This window comes from Anopheles funestus, chromosome 2RL (genome assembly GCF_943734845.2).
Source record: "Anopheles funestus chromosome 2RL, idAnoFuneDA-416_04, whole genome shotgun sequence".
NCBI lineage: Eukaryota > Metazoa > Arthropoda > Insecta > Diptera > Culicidae > Anopheles > Anopheles funestus.
Genome location: NC_064598.1, coordinates 11,639,052 through 11,665,367, shown reverse-complemented (window position 1 = coordinate 11,665,367; position 26,316 = coordinate 11,639,052). Strand labels below are relative to the sequence as shown.

General features: G+C 46.6%; 10 protein-coding genes across 11 annotated transcripts; 4 read left to right on the top strand and 6 right to left on the bottom strand.

Annotated features, from left to right (window-relative positions):
• Nucleotides 1-5: 5 nt before the first annotated feature.
• Nucleotides 6-5,160, bottom strand: LOC125765901 (regulator of nonsense transcripts 1 homolog). The gene is made up of 3 exons (XM_049431423.1): nucleotides 4,626-5,160; nucleotides 4,146-4,546; nucleotides 6-4,074 (listed from the first exon to the last, which is right to left on the bottom strand). Exons 1-3 carry the CDS (start codon nucleotides 4,806-4,808, stop codon nucleotides 1,185-1,187), a joined length of 3,474 nt encoding a protein of 1,157 aa, XP_049287380.1. The 5' UTR covers nucleotides 4,809-5,160; the 3' UTR covers nucleotides 6-1,184.
• A 232-nt stretch (nucleotides 5,161-5,392) lies between these two features.
• LOC125765929 (39S ribosomal protein S30, mitochondrial) lies at nucleotides 5,393-7,287 on the top strand. The gene is made up of 2 exons (XM_049431465.1): nucleotides 5,393-5,913; nucleotides 5,984-7,287. Exons 1-2 carry the CDS (start codon nucleotides 5,474-5,476, stop codon nucleotides 7,209-7,211), a joined length of 1,668 nt encoding a protein of 555 aa, XP_049287422.1. The 5' UTR covers nucleotides 5,393-5,473; the 3' UTR covers nucleotides 7,212-7,287.
• On the bottom strand, nucleotides 7,288-10,214 carry LOC125765912 (DNA replication licensing factor Mcm3). Its single transcript, XM_049431442.1, has 3 exons — nucleotides 9,972-10,214; nucleotides 8,586-9,875; nucleotides 7,288-8,522 (listed from the first exon to the last, which is right to left on the bottom strand). Exons 1-3 carry the CDS (start codon nucleotides 10,035-10,037, stop codon nucleotides 7,410-7,412), a joined length of 2,469 nt encoding a protein of 822 aa, XP_049287399.1. The 5' UTR covers nucleotides 10,038-10,214; the 3' UTR covers nucleotides 7,288-7,409.
• A 66-nt stretch (nucleotides 10,215-10,280) lies between these two features.
• Nucleotides 10,281-11,899, top strand: LOC125765975 (ER membrane protein complex subunit 2-like). The gene is made up of 4 exons (XM_049431547.1): nucleotides 10,281-10,505; nucleotides 10,614-11,179; nucleotides 11,259-11,354; nucleotides 11,423-11,899. Exons 1-4 carry the CDS (start codon nucleotides 10,472-10,474, stop codon nucleotides 11,648-11,650), a joined length of 924 nt encoding a protein of 307 aa, XP_049287504.1. The 5' UTR covers nucleotides 10,281-10,471; the 3' UTR covers nucleotides 11,651-11,899.
• Nucleotides 11,870-13,284, bottom strand: LOC125765955 (putative gustatory receptor 28b). The gene is made up of 3 exons (XM_049431511.1): nucleotides 12,252-13,284; nucleotides 12,093-12,179; nucleotides 11,870-12,024 (listed from the first exon to the last, which is right to left on the bottom strand). The coding sequence occupies exons 1-3, from the start codon at nucleotides 13,239-13,241 to the stop codon at nucleotides 11,920-11,922; spliced, it is 1,182 nt and encodes a 393-aa protein (XP_049287468.1). The 5' UTR covers nucleotides 13,242-13,284; the 3' UTR covers nucleotides 11,870-11,919.
• A 123-nt stretch (nucleotides 13,285-13,407) lies between these two features.
• On the bottom strand, nucleotides 13,408-14,785 carry LOC125765983 (ATP synthase subunit b, mitochondrial). The gene is made up of 3 exons (XM_049431557.1): nucleotides 14,635-14,785; nucleotides 14,042-14,355; nucleotides 13,408-13,967 (listed from the first exon to the last, which is right to left on the bottom strand). The coding sequence occupies exons 1-3, from the start codon at nucleotides 14,660-14,662 to the stop codon at nucleotides 13,599-13,601; spliced, it is 711 nt and encodes a 236-aa protein (XP_049287514.1). The 5' UTR covers nucleotides 14,663-14,785; the 3' UTR covers nucleotides 13,408-13,598.
• A 101-nt stretch (nucleotides 14,786-14,886) lies between these two features.
• On the top strand, nucleotides 14,887-16,252 carry LOC125765974 (39S ribosomal protein L19, mitochondrial). Its single transcript, XM_049431546.1, has 2 exons — nucleotides 14,887-15,209; nucleotides 15,279-16,252. Exons 1-2 carry the CDS (start codon nucleotides 15,143-15,145, stop codon nucleotides 16,142-16,144), a joined length of 933 nt encoding a protein of 310 aa, XP_049287503.1. The 5' UTR covers nucleotides 14,887-15,142; the 3' UTR covers nucleotides 16,145-16,252.
• LOC125765894 (uncharacterized) lies at nucleotides 16,241-24,156 on the bottom strand. 2 transcript variants are annotated; one of them, XM_049431394.1, is made up of 7 exons: nucleotides 24,014-24,156; nucleotides 18,197-23,241; nucleotides 17,990-18,115; nucleotides 17,786-17,907; nucleotides 17,576-17,708; nucleotides 17,385-17,484; nucleotides 16,241-17,308 (listed from the first exon to the last, which is right to left on the bottom strand). In XM_049431394.1, the coding sequence occupies exons 2-7, from the start codon at nucleotides 23,154-23,156 to the stop codon at nucleotides 17,134-17,136; spliced, it is 5,616 nt and encodes a 1,871-aa protein (XP_049287351.1). In that variant the 5' UTR covers nucleotides 23,157-23,241; nucleotides 24,014-24,156; the 3' UTR covers nucleotides 16,241-17,133. The 2 variants fall into 2 exon arrangements, with proteins under 2 accessions (XP_049287351.1, XP_049287352.1); XM_049431395.1 differs by lacking the exon at nucleotides 24,014-24,156 and adding an exon at nucleotides 23,674-24,007.
• Nucleotides 24,157-24,527: 371 nt separating this feature from the next.
• LOC125765980 (serine/threonine-protein kinase fray2) lies at nucleotides 24,528-25,713 on the top strand. The gene is made up of 2 exons (XM_049431554.1): nucleotides 24,528-25,480; nucleotides 25,574-25,713. Exons 1-2 carry the CDS (start codon nucleotides 24,800-24,802, stop codon nucleotides 25,649-25,651), a joined length of 759 nt encoding a protein of 252 aa, XP_049287511.1. The 5' UTR covers nucleotides 24,528-24,799; the 3' UTR covers nucleotides 25,652-25,713.
• LOC125765993 (39S ribosomal protein L41, mitochondrial) lies at nucleotides 25,676-26,295 on the bottom strand. The gene has a single exon (XM_049431566.1). It carries the CDS (start codon nucleotides 26,208-26,210, stop codon nucleotides 25,734-25,736), a length of 477 nt encoding a protein of 158 aa, XP_049287523.1. The 5' UTR covers nucleotides 26,211-26,295; the 3' UTR covers nucleotides 25,676-25,733.
• Nucleotides 26,296-26,316: the final 21 nt, after the last annotated feature.

The following is a 26,316-nucleotide window of genomic DNA, read 5'->3' as shown; positions in this document are numbered from 1 at the left end:
GGAAATTTTCATTCAAAACAATATTTTATTGACCAACACGAAAGAAAAAAAACCGCCAGAAGACGGAATCTAATAGTCATTTTTACCCGACGTCGAAGAATGTTTGAATGTTTGCTAGCTTTTTCTAATTCGCTGCGAATAAGCTCTCTGTTACCTGTTTAGCAATTGAACCGAAAACACTAAACGGTCCCCACATTCGCTTGCTTGCCGGGTTTTGACCTGTTACCCTACACTTTGTCTATACCGTACCTAACCGAAAGAACCGAAAGAAAGAAGAAAAAAAACTCCTGATGAACCGAATAACCGAAATGAACGGAACGTGTTTAATTTGCACAACGCATTTTGTATCGCTTGACGCGTGTACCATCATCATCGTCGTGTAGTAGCTTTTTTTTGTTGCTGTTGAAAAGACGGCACGCAAAATCGGAAACTAATACCCTGGCAGTAGCGACAAACGGTTCAGTTTTGTGGAAGAAATTTGCATCAAATACTCTTGCCGATGGTGCAAGAAAATGATTGTTCAAAATAGTTGAGAGTCTTTGCAAGGCTCTCAAGACCAATTGTTCAGCCACACCTTGGGAAAGGCGGCAATTGTCGCTGCAAACGAGCAATATATCTCGCAATGAAAAAAGATTTCCATTGCAAACACATGCAATACTGTTGGACGACATACAGACACGCACAGACAAACACTAGTGCCAGAGCATTAGCTACATCGAGCGGCAAACGTCTTTCGTTTCAACAAAGCTATAGCGCTAATAACGGTAAGAACCTCCTTTCCGCTTCCGGGCTGAAGAGGTGTGCTGGGCAATTCGACACCTCTCTCGGAGAATCCGTCAACCGTCTCTGACGCGTTCGCCCATCTTGGCGTGTGTCCACCGTTCTACCCACTGACCATTCGTCGCGAAACTGTGCTCATTTCGGTTCTGGCGGATAGTGGCGTTCCGGATGGATGTAATCGGGGGGGAGGCCAGCGGGGGCCAGCCGGTTCGTTCCACTCTATGTTGCTCTTTACGGGGTCTGTCGTAAGCGCCTCAGGTTAGCCTTTGCATGATTTTGCTCGCTCGATCGAAAATCGTGCTTCCCTCTTGTATTCGTTCACCGCGCGTGTCGTATATGTTTGGATGATAGCCTTTTGCATCGTGTTTAGCATTCCAGCTTTGTTTTTTGCCCCGAGTCCATTATCAGTACGGTTGCGAGAACTGTGAACTGGAGTGCAGTTCGAATGCCAACCGATCGCCCGGCCCGGATTGGCTGTGGTAGTTGGACTCTTGCGACAGTATGTTGTCCATCTGTGACTGATAGTCACCCATGTAGTCCTGGGAAAACTCGGGTTGCTGGGACAGACTGAAGCCCGGTTGGGACATATTCTGCGACATGCCCTGCGTAAGTGAAGCACCGGCAGCACTGTTCATGCCGTGGCTGCTGCTTGGTGGCCCTATTGGACGCGGTCGGCTTGATTTACCACCGGAGCTCGATCCCGAACCAGCGGCAAGCAGTTGACTGGCCGTTTTTCCTACCACCGGGCGCCGTGTTTGTTTGGCCGCCTGTATAGCTGCGGCCTGCTGCTGCTGATAGAACCGGGACGGTGCGTTCGACATGTTGATGAACATTCCCACCGGCACCGGCATATTGCTCACGGCCGGATGAGAACGTTGCGGCGAAATGTAACCGATCGGATCGTGAACTTTGCGCATGAACGCATCGAGCGGTGTGTTAGCGTTTGCACTGCTGCTACCACTGCCGTGATTGGCCATCTCCATAAATCCACCCGGCTGGTGATGATAGGCATTCATGCTACCGTACCCGGCGAGCGGATTGTGCGTGTAGCTGGATGATGGTCCGGGGTTACGATCGAAATAACCACCTCCCAGGACCTCCTTGGCGTCGTACATAGCGTTCGTCATGAAATGTGATCCGGGGTTCAGCGTGTTGATGATCTTCTTCGGCTTGGTGAATTGAATCATCGATTCCTTCAGATTGTTGAGCGATCCTTCCACCAGCACCTTTTTGTCCTTGTAAAAGTTCAGCAAATGGTTCCACAGCTCCTGCTTGGCAAGCACTTTCGGGTTGCCGACAATAATGATACCGTATTTGGCACGGGTCAGTGCCACGTTCAATCGACGCGGATCGTTCAGAAACCCTATACCCTGATGTTCATTGGCACGCACACAGGACATGATAATGATATCCTTCTCTCGACCCTGAAACGCATCCACGCTGGCAATCTCTATTTCCTGATACAGCTTCGAGTGCAATGAGCCCTGGTATTGCATGTACTGCACCAGATACGCCCGCTGTCCCTCGTACGGTGTAATAATACCGATTTGCTCCGGCTTAATGCCGGCCTTCAGGAATCGGGTCGTTATTTTCTCCACATTCGATGCCTCGGTGCGGTTCAGATAAGATGTACCTGATCCCGCTATTTCTTCCTGTCCCTGGGTGACGAGGAAAAACATCGGACACTCCAGCGATGGCCAGGGAAAATCCACCTTCAGCTTGCGCTCGTCCGCGCATACACCGTTCTGCAGACTGCCCTCGTAAAAGAAATTCGACGGAAATTGCGACAGCTCCGGGTGCATTCGGTACTGCACCTCCAGCCTGAAGGGACGAATGCCGAGAGCCACCAGTCGCTCGAACAGGCTCTGTGACAAACCTGCCTTGGCTGCCTTCTTGCACATCACCACGGGCCCCAGCTGGCAGTGATCGCCCACCAGGATGAGCTGTTTGGCTCCCAGCACCACCGGTACCATACACTCCGGTTCCGTCGACTGCATCGATTCGTCAATCAGGATCGAATTAAACTTGATGCGCTGCAGACGAAGATCGCCTGCTCCTACACAGGTGCAGCAAATGACATCGGCCGCCTCCAACAGTTCGCGTTCGGCTTGCTTTTTCAACGACCGATAGCGACGTTCATCCGAAAGGCTCAGCTCGCCGGTTTCATCCTTTAGTTGCTGCAACTTTTTCAATTCCGAGTTCTGTGCCATGTTGCGTATTTGATTGTGCAGCGCCAGAAAACTGACCGGCGAATCAATCGCTTCCCGAGATCGGGCACACACGCGCACCACTTTCAGATTGGTACGGTGAATCTTTTCCGTCAGCTGATCGACAGCAGTGTTGCTCGGGGCGCACACCAAGATCGGTCCACTGTTAAGACGCGCCAGCTGATACACGATCGTGGCCGACGTAACCGTTTTTCCCGTACCGGGCGGACCTTGGATCAGACTCAACGGTCGCTGCAGTGCGTGCCGGACTGCGTACACCTGCGATCGATTAAGATCGGGCAGATTCGGGGCGCTGAAATGCTTGGGCAGATTCAACCGGAACAGCACCTCCTCAGCACCATCGGCCCGGACATTTCCGAGCAAACGCGTGTAAATATAGTTCGAAACACTTTTAGCATCCATCGCAAACTTGCGCAGCGCTTGCTGCATTCGCTCGAATGACGTACCCTTCCAGATGAAATCGACCGAGAAGTTGCTCGTGCGCTCTATCGGTGCCTGATGGTTGTGCTTCAGCTCTAAGCCCACATCGTCGCCATAGTTGTCCGGCACCTTGATTACGTGCCCAATGCAACTCCACGGCTTGTGCAGCTCTCCGACGTAGCGCAGTTTCAGTTCATCTCCGTGCATCAGCTTCATATCGCCGTCGTTCTTCGCAAGCGTGAAGTAAGCGATCGTCTTCTTGTTCAGCCCCGTATCCCAACGGATTTCGATGTTTTCCTGCGTTTGGCTTTCCTTCAGCTTTTCATCATAATCCGCTTCCAGCTTCACTAGCGGTCCGAATGTGTTTTGGTACTGATACCCGTCGACGTACCGTAGCTGTACTTGCTGCGGTTCCTTGTCAATGCCTGGCTTCTCCAGGTCCTGGAACGTTGCGTCAACATTTTCTTTCCACAGCTCCTCCAGCTTGTTAATCTGCGCCGCAGACACTTTGCGCGCACGCAACTGATCCTGCTCGGTTGGACTCTTTACCAACCAAAATAGGAAGCAGCGGTCGGCAATCAGCGGCTTCCATTGTTCCTGATCCCAGTTCATGTCCTTGATGGAATTCTGTGCGGCACATGGTTGTCTACAAAAGAAAGGAAACGGAGCAGATTGTGAGACGCACCTGCAACTTGTGAGGCTCTTCAGAGAGCTTACCTGCACAACAGTACAACGACGGAATCGCTTTTGGCGGGAATAAACCCTAGTACAAACACGTTCCGCACGGCACAAGAATAACACTCTAGCACCGTCTCGCCGAGAGGAGCATCCGCATGCAACGTTACCTCCCGGTGCTTAGCCCGCACAAGATGATTCACAATGTGCGATCCAGACGTGCTTCCACGTCCGTTACAGAACCATTTTTTGCAGATATTACACATAACCACCGTACTTGGCTCGTGTATACCACAGTAGCGACACGCATGTGGGGGCAGATCCTTATTCTCCACTGGGTCCAGCTCATCCTCATCCTCCTCGAACTGCAGTTCCCCGATTGCCGAAGTAATGCCGGACAGCTTCGTCGGATCAGCGCCGATACGCCGCCCGAATCCATTTACCTACGAAAGATAAGATACAATAGGAATGTTTACACATCTTTGTCATGCGATTCATGTCTAATGTTACCCGCTACATTACCTGACTGCCTCCGCCAAGGTGATCGAGCTGTGAGGCTTGGGTTTGACTTTGCGAAGGAATGGTAAAATCGCGAAAATCATACTCCGTACCCTGCGAATCTGCTCCCACGAAGAAGTTTTCTTCCGTATCGACAAAGGTCAGCGATTGGGAACCAGTTGTTCCGTCGTAAGCGTCGACACTCATCGTACCTGCCTGACACGGGGAATTTTTCGCGGATTTTTACCCCAGCTAGAGCACAGCTATTTGTCTACACGACCGTACGATCCTACGCTTTCGCGCCCGTCAACAGCACCCAAAACTAGCTGGAGCGAAATGCACGCTGAACACACGATCGATTCCTGTTCAGCTACACAATTTTCCAAAGCACCCGTTCTCTAATAATTAATACAAAATGTATTTTGTGATGCGATTCTGCTCGTTTCAGCTGCACTTTTCCTCCACACGTTTTTTTTTTGGGGAATGTGTGGGTAAAATCCTACACGACGTAGAATGTCGTCGCCTTCCTGAACTGACGTCAACTGTCATATCTGTCAGTTAAAGAATAATTTCGCCTTTTTCTGCCCTCCTTTCATTACTTTACAATCACACGTCGTTTTTATCTTCTTTATTTCGATGTTCAACATTAGCGCAGGGATATCTAATCGAATGAAATTCTTGCTTTCACGCATTTTGATTTATTTAAAATCTGGTACACTTTTTCCATATTGTCGGAAGTCGGCATAATACCACACACCGTAGTCGGTATAACGTATGACATTTGTAAAAAAAACAAACGTCAGAACAAAATCCACAACTTTCGGCACCTTTTTTCACCATTTCATAACAAACGCGAGGCGGTACAGTGAGAAATGTTATCGAGAAGTTTTCGTCCTAATTTATGGTACATTGGTCGCCATGGCCAACGTGCGCTGGTTACCCGGCCACTTCCCAGCAAAGAGCACGAATATACGAATCAACCGGAATACCCAGCCATTCAGGATTTAAGCTACCCGGCCAAAAAGAAACGGGAACGTCAAGCATGGCACCAGAAGATAGCAAAGCTAAGCTCGGTCGAGGAGAAACTGTTTGAAATTAACATGCCGAAGTACTACGGATACAAAACGAATATACTGACCGACGAAAAGTTCCCGTACAACGTCAAACCTTTCGTGCAGTATGCGACCAGAACGTGCTTTCAAAAAGGCCTGCCCCAGTTCTACGATTCGCTGAAAGAAGAGGCCACCAAAATTCTGCAAACATTGCAGAGCGACATCGAGGATACAGTTGCTTTCGAACTCTCAAGCTACAGGTAATGGCACACACCATCCGCCGTAAATGTATCATTAAAATTGAATTAATTTTTCTCATCTGAATTTTAGTCATTTAATGAACGATGAAAATGTATCTCCCTTGGAAAAGGAAGAAACGGTCACCAGATCCCTGTTGATGCAGCTGAACCGCACGATCGCTAATGCACTTGCTCCAAACTGTAGTCATTTAAGTGAGATCGAGACGGATTTCGATCCTCGGCATGAAGCATTTTGGTTCCTTGGTGGCATTTATCCTCCGAAGTTAGTTCAAAAGATCAAGGAAGGTGTTGAATGGCAGAAACCATATGCGAACGATTCGTATGATCGCAACATCCAGTATGTGGGCAAACCGTACATGGCTGTAAGACACAAACATCCGCTAGATCCTTTCGTTTCGAAGGATCTCGAATCGCTCGACATAAAACAAGATAACGTCGAAGTACCGGACTATCGGTACGATCCATTGGCTTTGAGTTATATTTCGAACTTCCGGCATGCTACGACTGTGCCCGGGTATTGGCCGGGTGATCAGCATGAGTTTGGATTGATGTCGTTTCAACGACGAACTCACGCACACGATCGCTACAAGTATTGTGCGATGAACGATCTGGATGAAGCTATCCATGCGCAAGGCATTTTGTCCAGCTTCGCTTGGTTGCTGGGTCAAGCTTGCTATCAGGGCTTCTCGGTATTCAACGATGTAACGTACCCATTGACCACCCAGACAGTTGTAACGGATGGCAAACATTGGTCATTCTATGCGTATCAGCTCAATACGACGCTACTGCACTCGGATCAAGTTGATGTTAACAATCGATACAATTTGTGCTGGGGAACGGAAGCCCTGCAGCTGTACGAATCGATTGACGAGAGTGGTAAAATTCATGGCCTAAACAGCGAAGTCCTTCTCCAGTTGATCATGTTCTATATTAATCAACCAAAGGAACGTGCAGTAAACTTAAAGCCCTACCTGTGTCCAACGGAAACGCGCATTGCAGATATCGAGGATGAAAATAGGCGAGTTTTTATGGAGCAGGCGTACAAGCATTTGGTATCGAATCGACCCCGTCACCGACTAGTTCCGGAAGTGTACCAGTGGGAGAAGATTTACAAAATAGACCACAAGACACGCCCGATGGATGCTAAGCGTAGACCCTTTGAGTTTGGTGAAAACATGTTCAATCGGCGTTTGGACGAGCATGCATTGAAATATATTCCGCGCGCTGTGCGTCCGGGTGGCCCGAAGAGTAGACCTAAGTTTGAGGCGACGTACTATCCCAACGTACGAAGGCAATAGGCAGAAAAATATGTTAGGCATGTGACAGTGAATTTCTCGTAATGAAATACAACGGAAGTAATGGAAGGATTCCAAATATTTACACTCCATTCATGTTTATTCAGTAATCAAAAAGCATGCTCAACTTAAAATAGTACCCAGCTGACAGATCAGTAATGAGAAGAAATATTGTGAAATGGATAAAAAAAAATGATCGCCTTAAATTAAAAACACCATATCGTCGTGCACCATTATGCTGTTGCTTTCCGTCATCTGATTCACGGCAGCTTTAATTTCACCCGGTGTAAATGCCTCATCGCCACTATTCTCGTTGATGTGCTTGGTCAGTCTTGCAAGCGGTGCCGACTGGTCGTGGAAATGTTTGAACGCCATAAACACACCTTGGCGGAACAATTTTAAGCGTCCCTCGCTGATCGCGACCACACCATCACCTTCAGCAGACTCTCCTCCCTCCGTATCCATCGCCGCTGAACCTTCGCTCGCCCCGATAGTAGCTCGTCGAGTCAAATCCCCTCGATCCGGCGGAGAAGTGAGTAGATCCTCGTGATCAGAATCATCACCATCGGCAGAATGTTGCTCCGTGCGCGTTCGCTTAGAACGACGCGTACTTTGCTGTGATCTTGGTTCCTCCTGAATTTCTTCTTCATCCTCTTCTGCCTCATCTAGCGATTCATCGTCTTCCGCACGACGACGCTTTTTCTTTTCCTTTTCCAGCACTTTCTTAAAGTATGCGAACTGTATTAACTCGATCGCTGCCTGAGCATCCTGTTCGGCAACCGAGCGTGACATGCGCGCCTTAGCGTGGGCTGTGGATAGACGAATCAGCGTTTCAAGAGTACGCGCCGTTACTGGTTGTGTGCGGGCAACATCCGAATCCATCAAATCCTGCGACCGTAAACGTGAGTACTCGTTCGAGATCATCTCGCACGCTGTTTCAGTCAGCTTCGGCTTAAGACATTTGGCGATGTGAATGTATTTACGCATGAATTCCATCGACAATATCTGATCGCTACGTTTGCGTGACGAGCCATGCAGCAGTGGATCATACTTTTCATACATGGGAGTTTCTTTGTCCTCTGCCGATTCCGGATTGATGGTTGATAACATATCAACGGCACTTACGCCCATCGGAAGCACATCACCATCCTGTTCCTTCGGGTTACGATAGCGATGCATGCGCACCACATGATCCGATATCATGCGATCATGATCACTGTCGATAACGTCCAACATAACAAACAATAGATCAAATCGAGAGAGAAGCGAATCCTGTAGTCCAATGTTTTCCATCGGTGTCTTGTACTGATCATACTGCGAGAGAGAGAAAAGAAGAAATCAAACATAGTCCGTTGCCAGTTACTTTTAGCAACTTACCCGTCCATAGACCGGATTAGCAGCAGCGAGAACGGAACATCTAGCGTTTAGTGACGCATGTATGCCCGCTTTAGAAATGGTCACACGTCCTTGCTCCATTACCTCGTGAATTGCCGTACGATCAATGTCACTCATTTTATCAAATTCATCAATGCAGACTACACCACGATCGGCCAAAACCATGGCACCCGCCTCAAGCCGACGCTCTCCCGTTTCCTGATCGGTCGTAACGGCCGCCGTTAAACCGACGCCACTCGATCCCCGACCAGTCGTCGTGATCGCACGTGGAGCGGTATTAAGCACATAGCGCAAGAGCTGAGACTTGGCAACACTTGGATCTCCAATTAACAAAACATTCACGTCACCACGCAGACGGGTTCCGTTGGCCAGATTCTTCTCAATGCCTCCCAGCAGAAGACACAGGATCGCCTTCTTAACGAACTCGTGCCCATGTATTGATGGGGCCAGGCTCTTTGAAAGTAGATCAAAGATATCATTATTTTTCGCCAGTTTTTTGCACATGTTGATTTCCTCACGGGTTACGCTCAGTGTGCTTTCTTTGTTCAGCTGCGAAACATTGTTCGCGATCAGAATCGTACGGAACGTGCCCGTTGTGTATCCACCCTGCTTTCCCGGCAGACAACGATAGTTACCCACTACCTGAACGCGATCACCCGGTTTGCAGCGATCGACCAGATCATCGTCGCACACCACATCTACCGAGCGAGGCAGCTGGCCGGCGGGGGCTTTTTCAGGCATCTCCTGAATGCTAAGCGTCTGATGGTCTTTGTACACCGACAGGCCAAACTCCGTCTCCAGCAGGTTGCCATCGTCGTCCTTCGTCGGATAGACTGCGCTAGTTGGTACGGCTTCAAACGACGTCAAATCGGTGTAACGGCGTTCCATCACCTTTTTGGTGGCTGGACAGTAATGCACACTCTTGACCACTTTGGGTCGAATAAGCGATACCTTCGTTACGATACCCTCGACGCATACCAGATTACCCAGATAGCGCGAAGTTAACGAACGAGGCGTTACGTGCTTATTGCCAAAACTTCCCTCAAAAGCCACATGAAAATCTTCCTGCGTCTTGGCGTAGCTCAGATCAATGGAGGACACGTAGTCCTTCAATGCGCGCGAAAAAGCCAGTTGCTCGTCGAAGGCGCTGTTCAGCAACGCTAGCGCACGAGCCGGATTCTTACGACGGATATCGTTGATGTTTACTACCAAGCGCTTGCTTTTGTCGTTGATCATTTTTCGCACATGCGCCGTATATGTGCCCTGGTCTTCCTGCAATGGAACAATAATTCAGCGCAGTCAGTTTATTGAAGCACTACTCCACAGTTTTATTCTATGTTCCACAAACCAAACCAAACCAACACTTACCTCATCGTCAAGGAAGTTGAGATACTCATTCTGAATAGTAGCAAGGCGTTGATCGTCTTCTGCCATGTTTGTGATTAAGAGTGTTTGTCAGTGCTCGCAACAAAGATATTTTTAATTTTTGAACAAAACTTTACTCGGTACCAACGAGAACAGCACGCAGAAATACACGCAACGAATGGCTTGGCAAACGCAATTATCAACATCGAAATGCGCGCGAAAATGGTACGCGATGACAGTTAGCAGAAAACGGTATAAACGGTATAAACGATATAAGCACGCTGGCGACATTCTTTGCTCGTGGACGTAATACGAACTAACGGTGACAGTGGTAAAACAGAAGAAGAAAAAATCACAGAAACTTCACCACCGTGTTCGCTGGTCGAATCCTATTGGGAGACCAGAATTTGATTGCCACTGCTAATTGGATTAAATTTCTGCTCGCCGATAACAAAAATCGTGGATTGTATCGATGTGAATTGGTTTGGCTATATCACATAAATATGTCCTGCAACGTAGATGATATGGGTTGGTCAGGTAGGTGTGAGGGTTTTTTGCCCCTATTGTTTATCATTGCCGTAAAATCCCATTCCCAAGAGCAATGAGAATATTTCACTATGATTCCCTTCCATCTTTCCCGGATAGATGCCCGGAACTTATTGCGGAAGTGGCGCGACGATAACGAAAGGAAGAGTGACGATGTAATGCAACTGTGGGATAATGTACTGTCCTCTAAACAAACCAAGCTAGGTAACGAACGTCACCTGGTGCTGGAACAGGTGATAATTGCTGCCCTCGATTGTAACCGCATCGAGACGGCGGAACACTGCGTCAGTATCCTGTCGGCCGAGTTTCCCGGCAGCCTCCGCATACAAAAGTACCGCTCGATGCTGCTAGAAGCCTTGGAACGGTACGATGATGCGCTAGACGAGCTAGAGCAGATCATACGGAAGGATGAAACGAATGCTGCACCGCGTAAGCGCAAAGTGGCGATCCTGAAAACGCAGGGCCGTACTGCCGAAGCTATTAAGGAGCTTTGCGATTATATGAAAATCTTCATGTCCGACCAGGAGGGTTGGCATGAGCTGTGCAATTTGTATCTGGCGGAAGGCGAATATGCGAAGGCAGCATTCTGTATGGAGGAATTACTGCTGCACAATCCGCACAGCCACCTTATCCACCAGCGGTTGGCCGATATACGATACACAATGGTAGGCCAATTATATAGCATTAATCGTAAGAACGCAAATCTTCAATAATCGCTCCGTTGTTTGTGGGGGTTTCTTTCAGGGTGGCATCGATAATATAGAGATGGCTAAAACACACTACTGCAAAGCCGTGAAGCTGAACGTTAACAATTTACGCGCCTTGTACGGTTTGTTTTTGGTACGTTTTCATGTAATGTTAAAATGTTAGAGAGAAATGGTTTTAACAGTTTCTATCAATTGTTACAGTGCTGCGGACACATTTCAAACTCGAAGGCCGTGGTGGGTAAGAGAAAGGAAGCTCAGAAGCTAGCTCAATGGGCAATGGCACAAATCCAGTCGCGAACACATTCCGCGACGAACGATACCAAAGCTGCCCTCAAAACGGGTAAAAGTAGGACGGCGGGATGCGATGACGAGCTGCAAGCACTCGAGCAAGCCTTCGGTGGTTTGGAGGTTGGAAAAATGACCAATTGACCATCTGTTACAAGCCGCATCCCGGGGTGTACTACTTTGCGCGCGTGCTATTACACACCAATTACATCCCTTACGGACAGTTTCTTTCGTGAACGTTTTCGAACGCTTGCGCTCCATAGCTGAATGGTGTCCTTTCAATTGACGGTCAGCTTTAGGCGTTAGTTTGTACGTTAGTTGGACACGGTGATGGCAACACGAAATTGTTTGAGCATTTGGAGATACTGAATAAATGATTTATTGATAAAGCTACTGCATACCTCTTTTCGTGTTTACGGCGAAGGCACAATCGGTGTGTTTGCTTTAGAGGCAATATCCATCGCCTTACTATCGAACTGTATCAAAATTACGACATACGTACTGATGAACCCAATAACCTGCAATTGAACAACTTTTTTTTATTAGATTTAGCCATTCGCATTGCTTCTCTTGCCAGTTTCCTTACAGAAGCATACACAGGCCAATTGATGGTAAAAAGCCCCGTACGGATGCTCAACGAACGGTGCTCCAGTTGCTGGGATAAGATGTATAGCTGAAAAAAGGATTGTTTAACGTTTGCTGTTCAAATTTAGCATAAAGAAAGCAAAAGCACAACCAATCACACCTGATCTTGCACGATTTGCTCTCCAGCTTGGCGTAGATAATGGTGAACGAGTTTAATTAACCGATCTGTTTCCTTCCGAATCCAGGCACCGAATAAAACCTTTGGCAATAGGTAGCAACTGTTGTACAGGCTCCAGGACACCGTTAACCATGCAAAGTTTGTTTCAATTTCGCCCAAAACAACGGCAGCCCGGTAGTAGGAAAATACACAAAATATCAACAGCGTAACGTACGCCCCCAGAGTCACCATCACGTGGACACCGAACACTGCGCTAATGTGCTCGACAGCGTTTGAAAGTTCCGCATACAAATCGGTTAAGCCTGCTAGCACGTGGCTAGGTCGTTTGATCTTATCCATTCTTCTAGTCGTTACCATCGATCGCATTTCACCGTCGAGCAGCGAATGGAGCAATTTCACACGATACGTTACGCACAGTTCACAAACGATGAACCAAACCGTGAAAACGATGTATGGGAAGTTGGTAATGTTTATGAACGCTACCAGAATGATAGTGTTCAGATTGTTGAACACCATGCTGCCAAACACTTGTATGGCGATGGAGAAAAGAATCGTTGTGATCAACACCGTCAGTGACCATCCCGTCGTCCAATAGGTAACTTCTTCACAGCGCAGTCGAAAATCCAACTGTTGCAGTGTGCGATCAAAATGCTGCATTGTTGATCCCATGCCCCCAATTCTGGCTCGCTGCGAGAGCATATGTGTTAGGCTCATTACGCATCCGGTGGTACCAATACTCAAGATTACTGGAACTCCATTGTTAAGGAAAAAGGACCCAGTATCCATACGCGAAGGAATGTAGAGCAGCGTTATGACGAGAACGCCGACCTCTAGCAGTAGAAAAAACAGAAACAAAAACACTAATCGCACTGTTGTCCGCTGCGGACAGCATAATTGTTCCCATTGCCTGAACTCGGCCCACCAGTCAGCAGACGACGTGAAGAAAAATGCCTTCAACTTTTGTAACAACATCACTGAGTTTACCAAACACCGTGCTGACAACCGACCAACGGTTTTGAAATGGTTTCCAAAAGTGTTGATACCGAGCGCCCTAGAGTAGGTACATCGAACCTAATTGCATGAAATTTTGATGAAGTGCTGCCTACTAGATCATCATCATCTATCTCAACAGGTACTATTACTGTGACAAGTATCGATATCGTTTATTACTTATAGACGTGTTGTTTGTTGGTAGCTACATCGATACACGATGCTAATGAGCCCGTGTTCCGCAGACGTCTAACGCAGTGCATTGCACATTCTAACAATTTGTTGATTTCAATTCTGCGCCATGCCCACCATAGGCTAACAGAAGCGCTAAAACATGATTTACTTCGATCTAGCAGCCAGTGCACCGAGGTCAGCAATGCACTTGTTTAGGTTCTCCTTTTCCTGGTCTGGCGTGATCGATTTTACCACATTGTTCACGATCCAGTCAACCATGTGCTTCTGCGAGATGCGACGATCCACATTCTGGCGCTCGACCTGGTAGTCCAGACGCTTCTTCACTTCTTGGTAAGCGTTCATGGCACGTTCGCGATAGGCGGCTTCCAGCTGAAGTGCAACGTTCTCCTTCTTGGCCTGCATTAGCATCGTCTGGCCTTCTGCACGCCACTGTTCCTTCTTTTCATCCTCGATGGCTTGGGTCAGCTGCTGGATGTTGTTCTCGCGGCTTTCCTTCCACTCATCTTCGATTTTCTACGACCACATCAATAATCCCGACATAAGGTTAGAATGGCGAATGTTCCACTCTCAGCTGAGGAAATACTTACGTCGACTTCCTTGTCCAGATAGCCGGCCAAAGAGGGTCCGAACTTCTTTACGGCGTACACAACCATGATGGCCAGCGACAGACCGTTGTAGTATTCGTGTTCCATAATGTAGATTTCCTTGGAGCACAGGTAAGTCAAAAGACCGGCACCAAACACGTACGGACCGGTAACTCCCGTCTTGTTGTAGAAAAAGGTGAACCATTCTTCCGGCAAGAAACCGAGACGAACCTTTCCTCCATGCTCTGGCCGCTTCGGACGTTCAGGCTGGCTGGCAGCACCGCGAGCCAGAACAAGTGCTGCTGGCTTCTTGGCAGCTGGAGATTAACATAAACAAGAGACAAATGATCAATTAGATGTCCACCCGGGTTGCCTTGATCAATCTGTTCCAAACACCCTGTCGGCCAATTCCAACGCGATTGCACAACCGTTCCACTACATTCGGGAAGAATTCTTATTTTGCGATCAAGAGACCGCAAATTTGACACAAACTGATTACATAAACGTAATGATGCATTCTCCATAGCCAGTATGTTCGCTCGATTGGGTTTGGCCGGCTGGTTCGAGCCTATGTCGCATATGGACTTTATGCTTACCTGACAAAAGCACCGCTCTGGACAGCATTTTCGTTTGGTTCGGCTGGAATTTTTCGCTGGCTGATACGGAGGACCTGCTTCTTGCACTTCAAGTCGCACCGAGGAAAAGATGTCGGTCGTCTACGAAGATTTTGACTTTTTGCTTTTGAGCTGTCATATAAACTTCAGAAAACTTATCGTTTCATGCTCATTCCATGCCAGCACCGCAAGCAAAGCGAGAAGAACCAAGCTGGCGTATTAAAATTTTACAATGCTTGTGATTTAGGTGATCAAGCACAGAAACATAAATTTAATTATATTAGTATGCTGGTTTATTTCTTTGTCCAATTTGTATCAAAATCAAAATATTCTACTTCAAATTCCAACAAAACACTATAAACTCGCCTACCGCTCAATGACACGACGTTGACTGACATACAAATAAAACACATAACCAAAACAGATACTGCGGTTCGGAAAATTCCCCCCTACGGCCAGTCCACCTGTGTGTGCTTTACAAAGCAAAGAAATGAATTATCTCTACCGGAATAACGCTGCCAACCGAATCGCAAGGTTGATGAAAACACTATGCACAGGTAGGGGACACTAGTTTAAAACAAACATCCACTAAAGCAATTGATTACCGTATCTATCCCATCTTTCAGAAGGTTTGCCGGCATCGTCAACAAGGTGTTACTCAACCAAACTGGCTCCAGAATCGTCGAACGTACCGAAAGTTGCTTCCACCGCTAGTAATGTGCCCACTGAACGGAAGTCCATTATCCCACCTAACTATCGATATGTATATCAAGAGTTTCTACCCGACCCAAAAGTCGAGTGGCGCAATTCCGTGCGCGAAAAGCTCGAACGCAAGGACATGTTAGATCGACGCGCCAATATCGATATTCCAGAGTTCTATGTTGGTTCTGTTGTGGCTGCGACATCTTCTGACCCGCACGCTGAAAACAAAACCGCACGTTTCGTGGGCATTTGCATTTTGCGGGAGAAGTGTGGATTGCGAGCCAGGTTCATTCTGCGCAACGTGATCGATCATCAAGGTATAGAGATTAGCTACGACTTGTATGATCCGACGTTGCAGAAAATCGAGGTGCTACGGCTCGAAAAGAGGCTGGACGATAATTTGCTCTATCTGCGCGACGCGCTGGACGAATATAGCACGTTCGATGTTAATATGGAGCCGGAAATCTTACCCGAAGGTGCGCCGGTACCGATAAATGATGTGAAAGTGGTGCTCAAACCTCGACCGTGGTACGCTCGCTGGGAACGACACAATCTCCAGGGTGTGGCCAACATTGACGAGCACACGAACGAACGGAAACGCAGAAAAGCCGAAGCTGTTGCAAAGCCGTGGGAGAAGTACGATCTTATGAAAGAGTACCGACGCACCATACCGGAGGAAGAGCAGAAGGAGATTTTCACCGAAATTTATTCGCAAATCCACTCGCTAGAATTGGCACGAAAGAAGATGAAACGCAAGCGCACGTTTGTGAAACCTACCAAGCTAGCTTAATTTATCCTCACTGCATACACAACACGCCTTTATATCCTGCTCATACTAGTGCAGAACGTACCCATTAACACCGTAGCAATAAAACGTAAAAAATGATTAGTTATGAAATGTTTTCTTACTTTATTATTTAGCGTCGGATGTACGAGTATCTACGTAGTTGCGTGGAATCTAGTATTTGCTATAGTTTCAAGATAAAACAAACCCATCCATTCTCACGTTTTACATGCACATATTTTTAAGATACCTTTCTTGCTTTACGCTTCGATTGTACATCTATGTACAGACAGTTTTGACAACTATGGCTACTATAATATTATGTTGCGTTTGCTGTTTAAAAGTACACTGAATTGGCCAATAAAACTTAAGCAAAATCTAAAACAGATAGATCTCCGATAACGCAGGATCGCTCAAATAAGCAAAGAGAACAATCTGTTGGTTGCAAAACAATTCGATCTTCTCACCTCACTAACGTAACATACTATTGACTCTGATCTGATCTAAGGGAAGCAATCACTGAAAACTATATCAGTGTATCTTAAAGTTGCAAAAAAAAAGAACAAGCGATGTCACGGCTTGTAATTTACTGACTTACGTGCTTCGCACAGATTCTAAATTGTCGCAATGCAGACATTGCATTCCAATATTTAAATCGTTTATTTTATACCTGTGTACTAATGAAAACTGGCCGATCTATTCGCTTATCCATTCGTGCTACAGTGATTCATTGTAATCCGATAATCGCGAGAGGCAATTACTTGCTTTGTATGGAACAATAACAGCCATTCTTTTTCTCCTCAATGTAATAAAACTATCGTTAATTGTGTGTTGCAGATAAGGGAACTCAACAGTAACACGCAAACTTTGACCAGGACAATGAACTGGATGCCATATTCCAAAAAAAAATGTACACATCAAAAACTACAACCGTCACCATCCGTATGTGAAAGATCATACTGACACCGCTGCTGCACTGCGCATCGTTCCTTTCATTAGCTTGTAAGTAATGCAATGTTGATCTCTTTGACCATCTTAACACGATGCAACATTTTTGTGAGCGCTTCTTTGCTCAGTGGCTGTGTGGAGTACCATACGGGAGAATCCGGCACACATGAACGTTCCGGTTGCAGGTAGAATACATCATTACGTGTTTTTACGCTCTCGGGACTAAAACCAGAGAAGACACCATTAAAACGATATTAAACGAATGCAATCACCAGTGAATGCACAACTGTTTACTTACCATTTCGACAGATAAAACTCGTAGAGCTTCACAGGACACCTTAGGGGATCCTCTTCATTTTCTTGCTGTTCGTAAACCTTTTTCTTTCGCGTATTGTTAGCTGTTGTATGTTGGAGAGAATAAAAACATAAATACAACCATACGGTACAGAAACAGTCACAAACAGCGAGGACCAGATTAACCCAACTTACCGAGCGATGATTGCGGTGGATAAAATCGAAGCAAAACGTTCCTCGTGGCGGTCGATTTAGCTCCTTGCTGCGGTGTTCTCTTCCAGTGCTTCATGATATGCGAAAAGCTTAGTTCCATATGTTCTTCAACAGACTGAGAAGATAAGCAAAAAATAAAAATAAAATAAACTATGTTGTAATTATGCAAACGATCAACTTCCGGATACTTACGACCAGATTAAAATGCTTCGTGTTGAAAAACATGAGCGTACTGAGCAGCACGTGAGGTGAATGTGCCCCAAGTTGTTTGCACTCCCAGAGATGCTCTTCTTCCACCCTTGTTACGATAAATTCTGTAAACAATAATTAGCACAACACAATGCATTGGTTATGAAGCTGCATAAATCATAACGAGGAAATTGTCGAGACGCTTACGAGAATCGTTGTAGAGCATGGAAAACTTTTTGGCAACCTCATCCAAACAGTCGGTAAACCGTTCATAGTACGCATCGGTAAAAATGTTTTCCACTCTTCCATTCTGGAACAAATATTGCTGTATTCCTGTAAAACATAATTATTAAGAGCGTCAGCGAACCTCATCCCTGTCCTACCGATTTACGAGCAAAGCAAGATTTACATTACCTAGCACGAGATAGTAGATCGTGTCCGGTGCGTACTCTGTGCCGTTCGGTTTCCGCACTTCGTTCACGAATAAGCACAGTGAATAATTAAGCTCATCTGCGGTCAGCTGCAGGATGTCAGATTTGAACGGTTTCCGACGGATAGAGCTTTTCTCTAGATCGGCATTCTTTGTCACCACCCATTGCTTCCAGGCGTTCACACCGAACGTGAACTTGAGACACATGTTTGCGTCCGGTTTCTCGACCGGTTCCACTATTCGATTCACCGGCTCCGGCGACGGTTCGTTCAGCTGTTCTCGCTTGATGCGCTTGGACGACGATGTTAGACTGTGCTGTTGCGCATTATTGTTTGCCACTGTGCTGGAACGTGTCGCCACGTTCGAACCACGCTTGCGACCACGCTGAACAAGCGGTGATGCAACCTGCCTTTGCTGCTCTAGCAGCAGCAACTGTTGCTGCTGGTGATGGTGCTGCTGTAGATCACCATAGCCGTGGTGCTGTTGCTGCTGCTGCGTTATCGTATTGGCTTGCATTGCCGATTCCAAGTCAACCTGCGATTCGGAAAAATCGTTCGAAGCCATTTTCAATGCCATCTGCACGAGATCCTCACTAAACGAGGTGTTGTGTTCCATTCCGTCGCTGGTCACCACGGCCTCCGTTGCACCGAAATGATCATCGCCCACCCCTCCCCCATCGTCGGAATCGGAGTCACTTTCTTCCTTTTTCTTGTCTCCTGCCACCATTTCAGCCATCATTAGCAGTTCCGCTTCGTAAGGGTCGGTGGGCATTTTATCTTGAATCTTCTTGATCTCCTTCATGATTCCACCGGCAGAATTGCGGGTAGTCGGTACGAAAATTGGTACTGGGATCGGCAGCGGGATCGGAACCGGCACTGGCGTTGGCATCGAGTACATAAACATCGGCACCGGCATGTAGATCGGAACCGGTATTGGAATGACGATTTTGCGCTGCAGCCATTCTTCCGTTTGGCATCCGACGTTACACTGAATTGGCCGGCAGGAGATGCTTTTCGTCAGTTGCATCGGTTTGCACATGGTGGCTACATTCGCCACCTGCGTTGGTGTAGGCGGAATTGTCACAATCTGTGTGTGCGTTTCAACTCTCGTTCGTACCACGGGCGAGGGTGCTGAACGCGCAGGTGAAGCAGGAAAATCATCATCGTGCGCAGGTGTCGACTCTGGGTCCGGCGATGGCGCGAATGTTGATGTTTCGGTCGATGCCGAAACGGACGCGTTTTTCGTACCACTGGAAGCAGGTAATGCAGTATCCGACCGTGTATTTATATTAGGCAGAATACTGCTAAGCGGTATTCTTCCGGAGGGAGGAATATTTGTCAGTGGCTCCAGAGCCACGCGCAGTTCAGGCCAATTTTTCTGATTCAAGTTAAGCTGGTTCGCTTTCGGGCGTGTTGCACGGGTGTTCATTGCACCAGCTAATGAATGGACTGAGGTGATAACGGGAAGATTTGAGCCATTTTTGTTATTAGTTGCAGCAGCATTTGCTACCGTCAGCGATTTGGACGGACGTCCTCGTCCGCGCGTGGTCACCGTTTCAGTTACAGTTTTCGCGCCAGTAGTTTGATTCATTTTCGGTGTTGTACCCTGCGCTGTAACGGTCTGGTGAGTGATCGTTGCCGTTGTAGTGGCTCGCGGAATACGCTTCGGTATACCCATTGGAACCGGTATTGAGGAATCCATTGGTTTCGATTTACCGTACTGGCTCTGGAATTTCATTAAACACTGATAGGTACAGAATATGCGTAAACTCGAATCGGACATATTGAGCTCATACTGCGCTGTTCGGACCAGCCGACAGTGATCGCACGGTGTTAGCTTCACGCTCGACGATACCTCGGAAAGTGTCAAACAGTGCAGCGAGCAGTGCCTTTCCATCGTGGAGGGACGCAGGATCATATCAAAGGTGTACTTTTTCACCTTGCACCAATTGCACGGCACAATCTCGCGGCTGGTTGAGATGTACAGATTCAAACACATCTTGGTGCAGAACGCCAACGGATCCAAATGGGCGGACTGGCCTTGCTGGTAGATGGTGTACGATCCGGCTGACTTTCGTTCAAAGTAATCTTTACACATGGCGCACTCATCCGGATTGACATTGTTCACGAACTTGAACGCGGAAAAGCAAGGTGTGCTGCAGAAATAATGTTCCCGCCCTTCCAGGTGAACTATGAGCTTGGTCATCTTATCGTGATTGCACACACCGCAAATGTGCGGCTTGTGCTTTAACGTTGGATTCAAACATGCCTGGTACATCCGGTGGCAAAGCGCGCTGCAGAAATCCTTCAACACGCCGAGCTCACCGGCACGAGCCACTCGAAACTCGAATCTGTCGTTTTGACTGCTAATGCTTTGCTGACAGTAAGAGCAACTTTTGAGCGCTTTCTTGTAGTTCTCCAGGCATGCTGCGCTACAGAACTGGCAGATGGTGAAGCCAAAGCGAACGCAAAATTTCCCCATACTGTTCATGGACACGACTTTCCGGCATTGGACGCAATGCGACCCATTCGAAGCCTGATATGCTGCAAGACATTTCTCGTCGCAGTACTCCATTGTTTCCCACTGTAACCATCTGGCCGAAAGGATCTGTAGCGTTTTGTGACACTGGTTGCAGGTACGTAGAAATGAAGCCTCCCGTTCGATTCGCGCCGCTTCGGCTTCCTCTTCGGTGCGGGCAGTAAATTTTACCACTTCGCCTCTGCTCGCACCGCTTGCACTTCCCGCGGTGCTTTCCTTGCCAAGGTTGCGCACACGTACCGAGCGGCGTCGATGCAATCGAAACAGTTCCGGATGTTCCGTCATCAACAGATCAACACAGTCATTGCACACGTGAAGCTCCTCGTCGTCCTGTTTGAACTCAAACTGGCATGGTTTCATGTCGCTGCACTGAACGCAACGTTTGTCCTCTTCGTGCGGAGCAGCCCGTTCTTCGATGATGTACCGTTTCTTCACCAAGCTGTACTTTTCTCTATTGATGGCCGTTAAATGTTCGACACACTTCAACTCGCAGAGGTACGTGTACGTGCCATCGTCCAGTTTGTATCGATACTTGCACAACTGCTGCTCGCCGCAGCGCACGCATGTTTCTTGATGTTCCAAAATGGGCATAATTGTAACTCGACGCTGTATCAGTTCAAACTTACCCGGATGGTCGTTGCGAAGGCGTTGGACACAATCGAACGAGCAAATGTACTGATGGGTGGATGCTTCTTCGCTTGTCGCCTCACGAGATAGCGTATATAAACAAGGCCACGATTCCTTTTCACACTGCATACACGTTTCCGATTCTGCCAGTACTGCTAGCTCTCGTATTTGATTTTCTCTGGTAGGAAGATCTTCAGTTTGCTCGCCTGTTAAATCCACCTCCATATCTTCCGCCTGCTCGGCGGTCGATGTTTGAGGATCATTTTCTTCGGTAGCACCTTCTGCTCCTAGTGGTGGTGCAAAGCCTGCTATACCTTCATCTTCTTCCTCTTCATGACTTCCTGCTCTCGTTGTGCCTTCTTCCACTCTGCCTTCGCCTTCTTCATGCTCGGTTGCTAAGGATTGTTCGGTCGCAGCAGCGTCTTGCTCCATGGCACTTTGCTTATCCGCATCGGAGATCGCTCTCTCGTCATCCGGTAGTAAACAAATGTTTTCATTCTCTCCCCCTCTTTCCTCATCTACCTCTGCGTTTGACTCATCCTCCACTGTTGGTTCTAAGGTGCTGTTGTTCGTTTCCCTTGTCAGTTCGTCAGTAGCATTTTGTTCCGTGTTATTTGGCTCCGCTTCAGCGGATGGTTCTACATCCTTGTTCGTCTCATCCTGACTCTTGTTGGCTTCATCCTCATCATGGTGTTGATCATGCGGTTCCTCTTTATCAATTACCTCTGCAGCATCTTCTTGTTCTTCGACAGGTTCTCGTTCCTCTCGATTTTCTCCATCATTATGGCTAGTGTCTTCGGTGGTCGTGTGTCTCAGCTGATCGAAAGGATCTTCTGCATTAGAAGTATCGCCCATGCGATCTCCTTCTGCCATATCGTCACACTTCACATGTTCACTTTCATGCACGTTAGTCATTTCCATGTCCTGCAAATGTGACGATGTATTGCTTGCATCGTCTAGTTGCCTATCTAGTGGCTGCTGTTCATGTTCCACCTCTTTTGATGAACCATCGGGGACAGCCAACTCAACAGTATCTTGTTTATTCGATTCGGATTCATCGACTTCATGATCTTGTTGCTCTGGATGATCTGTTGCGGATTCTTCCGCTTGATGATCCAGCTGCTCTGGGTTTTCCGATTCGGATTCTTGCACTTGATCATCATGATCCTTTTTACGATCCGGTTCGGACTCTTCGACTTGATCATCTCGGTCCTCTGTACGGACTGTATCCTGCTCGGACTCTACAGCTTGATGTTCACGTTGTTGCGCGGGATGATCTGTTTCCATTTCTTCTACAGCACTGTCATATTTGTCACTATCTCCTTCATCGCTTCTTTCGTTCTGTTTAGTAACAGAACGTTCTACAGAATTGGCAGCTTCATCTTCGTCATGCTTTTCCAAATTTTCAGTATATGCAGAAGGATCAGGCTTCTCGCCTTCATTGATATACTCTTCTTCTACAATCATTTCTTCCTCCTCTGTCTGGGACTTTAGTTGATCGCCCTCTGCGGGGTTCATTTCTAACGGCGGACGTTCGGATGAACATTCCTCATCGATGGTTTCTTCAATCGGTTCCTGATCTGTCGCCTGTTGTTCGCTTTCTACTTCTTCTACCATTGGCTCTTCTTTCGATGCAACTAATGTATCTTCATTCGCTTCATCCTTAATGGTAGCGTTCGAATCAACGATGGTATTTTCAGGAGTTTTCATTTCATCGTTTGATGTACCAGATTCAGTGCCTGGGAAAGCGGCATTTTCTCCTTTATCCTCTTCCTCCATCTTTTCGATTTAAAAAGCGATAATTTTCTGTGTGGCGCACGAGATTATAAATCGTTTGGAATTACGGTAGTCTCCCCGGATTAATCTGTAAGAATGACCAAGCATTAGAATAACACCACGGAATGCTCTTTAAAATATCCAATACGAAAATGGACCATCGCGTGAACTCAGCATACTGAATAACAAGAGACACAACTCCTGTAAACATTGGCAATCTTAGTTAATTTGTTCCAACGATAATATGTGGCTAGTCCCAGGAGATCCGGCGACGGACGGAAGAGAGGCAACCCATCATCATCTAGCATGTATGGGTGTTATGCTGCCCTTAAAAAAACTCCCGCGTTTTGCACTGTTTCGCACTACTGCACCAAGTATTGATACCCTTGATTTTGTTTACCGGAAAATTGTCCACTTTTGTGTTCATGGGCAATTCGTAAGCATAAATACCCAAATAACATTAAACTCTTGACAACCATATTATAAAAAAGATCCAAGTATGCATCTAGCATAGTCATACTTTTTCTGCTTTCCACTGCACAGTATCGGGAGCGCAGCTTTGCACCGGTTTGTTTATCTAACTTATCCTGAATTCTTTTAAACGATACTATCAACATTTTCACTACTAGATGCTTATGTTTAGCAGAATTTACACCTTAATTTTAACACGCAAGTCGCCGTCAACAACAAGCGCGCACCATTTTGTTTTTGCTCTCTCGCTCTTACAAGCTTCGCTTCTGGTGCCTGAAAACTGATGGCATCGGCTTGACGCGCGCCAAGAAAACGTAATCATGTTGTCAGCCCAAGTTTACTTTGCACGGCACACTTCATTACAAAAAGGTTGCATTTATCACACTTACACAATTGTTTCACGGTAAAACTTGAGAACACCGTGTACTTATTATTCTGCCAAACCCGATCACAGTATTATTCCCAATCCCATCAAATCCAAGCTTTCTTCTGTGCGTGTTGCTCGCGACATTACTGATGGAAAAGATGGTAAAGAAAATATCTTCGTACGTTTTCCTATCAAGCCACTTCACTTGTCAGTTCGTACCCGCAGAAACGCGTTTTGTCTTCTTCTCTCATCTCATCTTTCGGTCCGTCTTCTACTTATTTCGCCTGCGCCTGTTGTAGGTCGGTACTTGCCTTGATTACTGGGTAACTATCAGCGATTTAATTTATTCGTAATTGGATACTCGCAGTACTTTGGATTGCAATTAATCCCACATAGCTTCGGGGTAGTAATGCAAAATAATCACAAGGAGAACAGAGTCTAATTATAATCAAAAAAGCATATGAAAACGTGGTAAAAAATTAAAAATGAGCGATATTGCTAGTAAGGCTAACCACTGTCCAAATCCGAATACCAGTGTTGCCAACAAAACGCTATTTCACGGTGAAACGATAAATGCACATATGGCTATTATAAATTATTATTTCTTTTCTATCTTTCTTTATATTATTTTCCTAAACCTTGATTTCCAGTAGTTTTATTAATTTCTTTAAAAAAAAGTTGTATGCCCATTCTAGAAATTTTCCATCTTTTTCCTTAATGTTATGACCGATTTCTCCAGCTATCGGTGCATAGTGTTTCTGCTGTTGGTATCAAAACAATTGAACATCATTTACAAAAAAGTGAAAAGATGCGTCGTTCGTACTCACGGTCCCCGTCCCGGTCTAGAAAATCTGATCGTCACTCAAAGCAATCCAGGCGACGATCTCGATCTAAGTCAAGAGATTATGATAAATACCGTAGGAAAGGTGATGATAAAAATCGTCGTCAAGATCGCTCCAAAAGCCGGTCTGTAGCGTCCTCAACTACGTACCCGCGAGAAAAAAAATCTTCATATCGCAACAGATCCAGAGATAGAAGCTACACGACCAGCACACGCAAGCGATCCTCTTCTCGGGATCGATATCACGATCGAAAGTCACGTGAACGGACAAGATATCGTCGATCATCCAGCAGTTCCAGCAGCTCATCATCCACGAGCACTTCCAGCAGCAATCGCAGTGGAAGCTCCTCGAAATCATCAAAAAGCTCGCGTAATCCTTCGCCGCCCACAACCAGGAAGGAAAGTAGTGAGAAAACGTTCGTTTTTAAATCGATGTCCGATACGTGCGATGATCCTACAAGCAAAGCCACGAAATTAGAAGAGCTGAATGCCAACGAGTTTGTTCCACAAACGTTCATATCAAGCAGAAAGCCGGCAACAGCAGCGCCTACTACGAGCAGTATAGTAATAGACCTGGCATCGCAAACGATTAAAGTGCCCACAAAAGAAACCACTACACCGGATGAAGATCCGTTGTTTCACAGTATGGTGAGTACAGCATTAAATTAAATACTGCCAGAAAGACATTCGGCACGTTCTGTTGGTGAAAAAGATCTTTACATCACTGTTTTTCCTTTTCAGTTTTTCTCGGTCGACGACAGTGAACGAATGACTCGATGGGTTAAAAAGCTTCATCTCTTGCGGCAATCAATACCATAAATGGGATAGAAGAGTGTCACAGTCTTAATTACCTAATGAATGTGTTTTATTTCCTAATCAAACTTTGAACAAGATTTTACTTTTAAAAGATATCCGATCCGGTTTTTCTAGCTCGAATCCACGCATCTTCAGCTGATAATGCTTCCTCTTTGGAGGGCTCTGTCGGAGTTCCATCGTCGTTCAACTTTCCACTCTTCCAATCGCTTATGATTTTTTGGGCGTACACAGAATTGAACAGATCTTGGCTTGTGAATTCCGACTGCACTACATCGGGAGCCTTGTACGACACGTACGGTTTTAATTTGCATCCTTCCAGGTTGGGAACAATCAGCTCGGGTATCCTCTCCTTTATTTCGATGAATTTGCCGTCAATAGTTACGCCTGTATCACGCACGCCTCGCTTGTCGATCGGGATGTCCGCATAAAGGTTTGGATTGGCAGCCCGCTGTTGTTTGAAGATTCGCGTTCCCCGCTTGTTGTAGAGCAGGAATTTGCGAAAGTTTTTTTTACCCGACAGCGATGCCGTGGTAGAGATGCCCCGAGTAATGATATGGAACATTTTTGTTGTTATACAATGTGCCGCCAGATGAAACCCACGATTTGGCAATGTGCGGTTTGCCTAGAATAAAAATAAATGAAAAAGAAAACATTCCAGTGTGACAATT